We start from the raw sequence: 1,504 nt of genomic DNA, 5'->3' as shown, positions 1-1,504 counted from the left end.
CCCCCCCCCCCCCCTCCGCCGCCTGCCTCACCCCCCATCGCCGCTCCCTGGCATTCCCACCCGAACATGCGCGCTTGCGCGCGTTTACACCGCACGGAGCACGGCCCACAGCCGCACGGATGCCAGGGCCGGATGCCGGGCCGGAGGCCAGAATGTGTTCGTTACGCCCCCCAGGCCCTGTGGGGCCCCATGTGATTGGGGGTCGGCCGACGCTCGCACCTCGGCGGTCTGCCCGCGGCGGGAGGCCAGTTGCTTGGCCTTCCATTCTCGGCCGCCATATGGTCCGGCGGCCTTCCGCCGTTGTGCGCCTCCTTCGGCCGCCGGGCGTGCTGGCAACTGCCCATGAATGGCGCGGCCCGGGAAGGGATCACGGAGCCGCACCTCGATGTTCGCATGTATCATGTGTGCTCTATTGGGGTCACGAGCTACAGGGCCTCGAAGTTCATCAGGTGGACCTTCTCCAGGCGCCGGGCGCGATGGACCGACCGCCGGGCGCCCCACCACAGGGCGCCATAGGACAGCACCAGCAGGAGCAGCACGCTGGCGGCCCCGACGCACACGGTGACCACCAACGAGGGGGGCGGCGCCGGGGGGAGATGCTGCGTCAGGAGGGCGGCGCCAGGGGCGGCCGGAGTCCCGCCGGCCAGGGCACGTTGCTCCCGGAGCCGGACCAGTGTGTTTGGAAGGACGCCCTCCAAGACGACCGGCAGCGAAGCAGGCTGCATGCGGGTGTGGGTGAGGGCGTGTGAGCGGGAGCGGGTGGAAAAGGAGAGAGGACAGGAGGGGATAGAGGGAGGGAAATACAGAGAGAGAGGGGGAGAGAGAGAGAGAGAGAGAGAGAGAGAGGAGGAAAGATAAGAACGTAAGGACATAAAGGGGAAAAAAAGAGCGAGGATGACTTGGAGAGTCGGAGAGATCTGACGCACCTCTGCGCGCCGGCCGGCCGACGGCACGGTCACCGAAACTTGGGCCACCACACCAAAGGCTGGTGTCCGGCCGAAGAGCCCGACGGCCACGGCTCCCGGGCTCTGGCGCCACGTCGGGCGCGAGGCGGCCGGCCCGTGTCCCAAGCAATCCGGCCCCCGCGAGGTGTAGTGGCAGAAGGCCCACGCCGGGTCGGCCAGCGGTGGGCTGCTGCTCCAGCTGGCGTAGGTGCTCTGCGGCTGGATGGTCACCAGGGTGTGGCTGATGTCCCCGGCCCCGGGAGCGGGGGCTCCCTTCATGGGACGCCCGGCCGATGGGAGCGAGGGAACCGACACGCGAGCCGCCGCACCGAATGCCGGGGACTATTGCCCAGTGGGAGCGCATCGGACCGGTTAGAGCTGGGCAAGCACCATGGCAAGCGCCTGCCAAAGAGGACGCAGCAGCGACGAAGGCAAAGCGCACCGGCACCAGGACCTTCAGGAAGTGGCGATGGCGGAAGAGTGCCGTGTCGGCATTGCGCAAGACAAGGAGCGCGCCATCGGCGGGCGCCGGCACCAGGCCCGAGGTTGCGGCCCGGTGG

General features: G+C 69.2%; 1 protein-coding gene across 1 annotated transcript in view; it reads right to left on the bottom strand.

The window, feature by feature from the left end:
- Nucleotides 1-425: 425 nt before the first annotated feature.
- The window catches only part of H696_00565 (hypothetical protein), a gene marked incomplete at both ends in the record, with an annotated part of 10,622 nt that continues 9,543 nt past the window's right edge, over nucleotides 426-1,504 (bottom strand). The window contains 2 exons of the mRNA XM_009494441.1: nucleotides 426-719; nucleotides 927-1,213. Coding sequence (XP_009492716.1) covers nucleotides 426-719; nucleotides 927-1,213 — 581 coding nt within the window. The remainder of the gene's footprint in view (nucleotides 720-926; nucleotides 1,214-1,504) is intronic.

This window comes from Fonticula alba, assembly GCF_000388065.1.
Source record: "Fonticula alba strain ATCC 38817 unplaced genomic scaffold supercont2.1, whole genome shotgun sequence".
Classification (NCBI taxonomy): domain Eukaryota; order Rotosphaerida; family Fonticulaceae; genus Fonticula; species Fonticula alba.
Note: the sequence above shows the minus strand (reverse complement) of the source record. Positions and strands in the feature narration are given on the sequence as shown.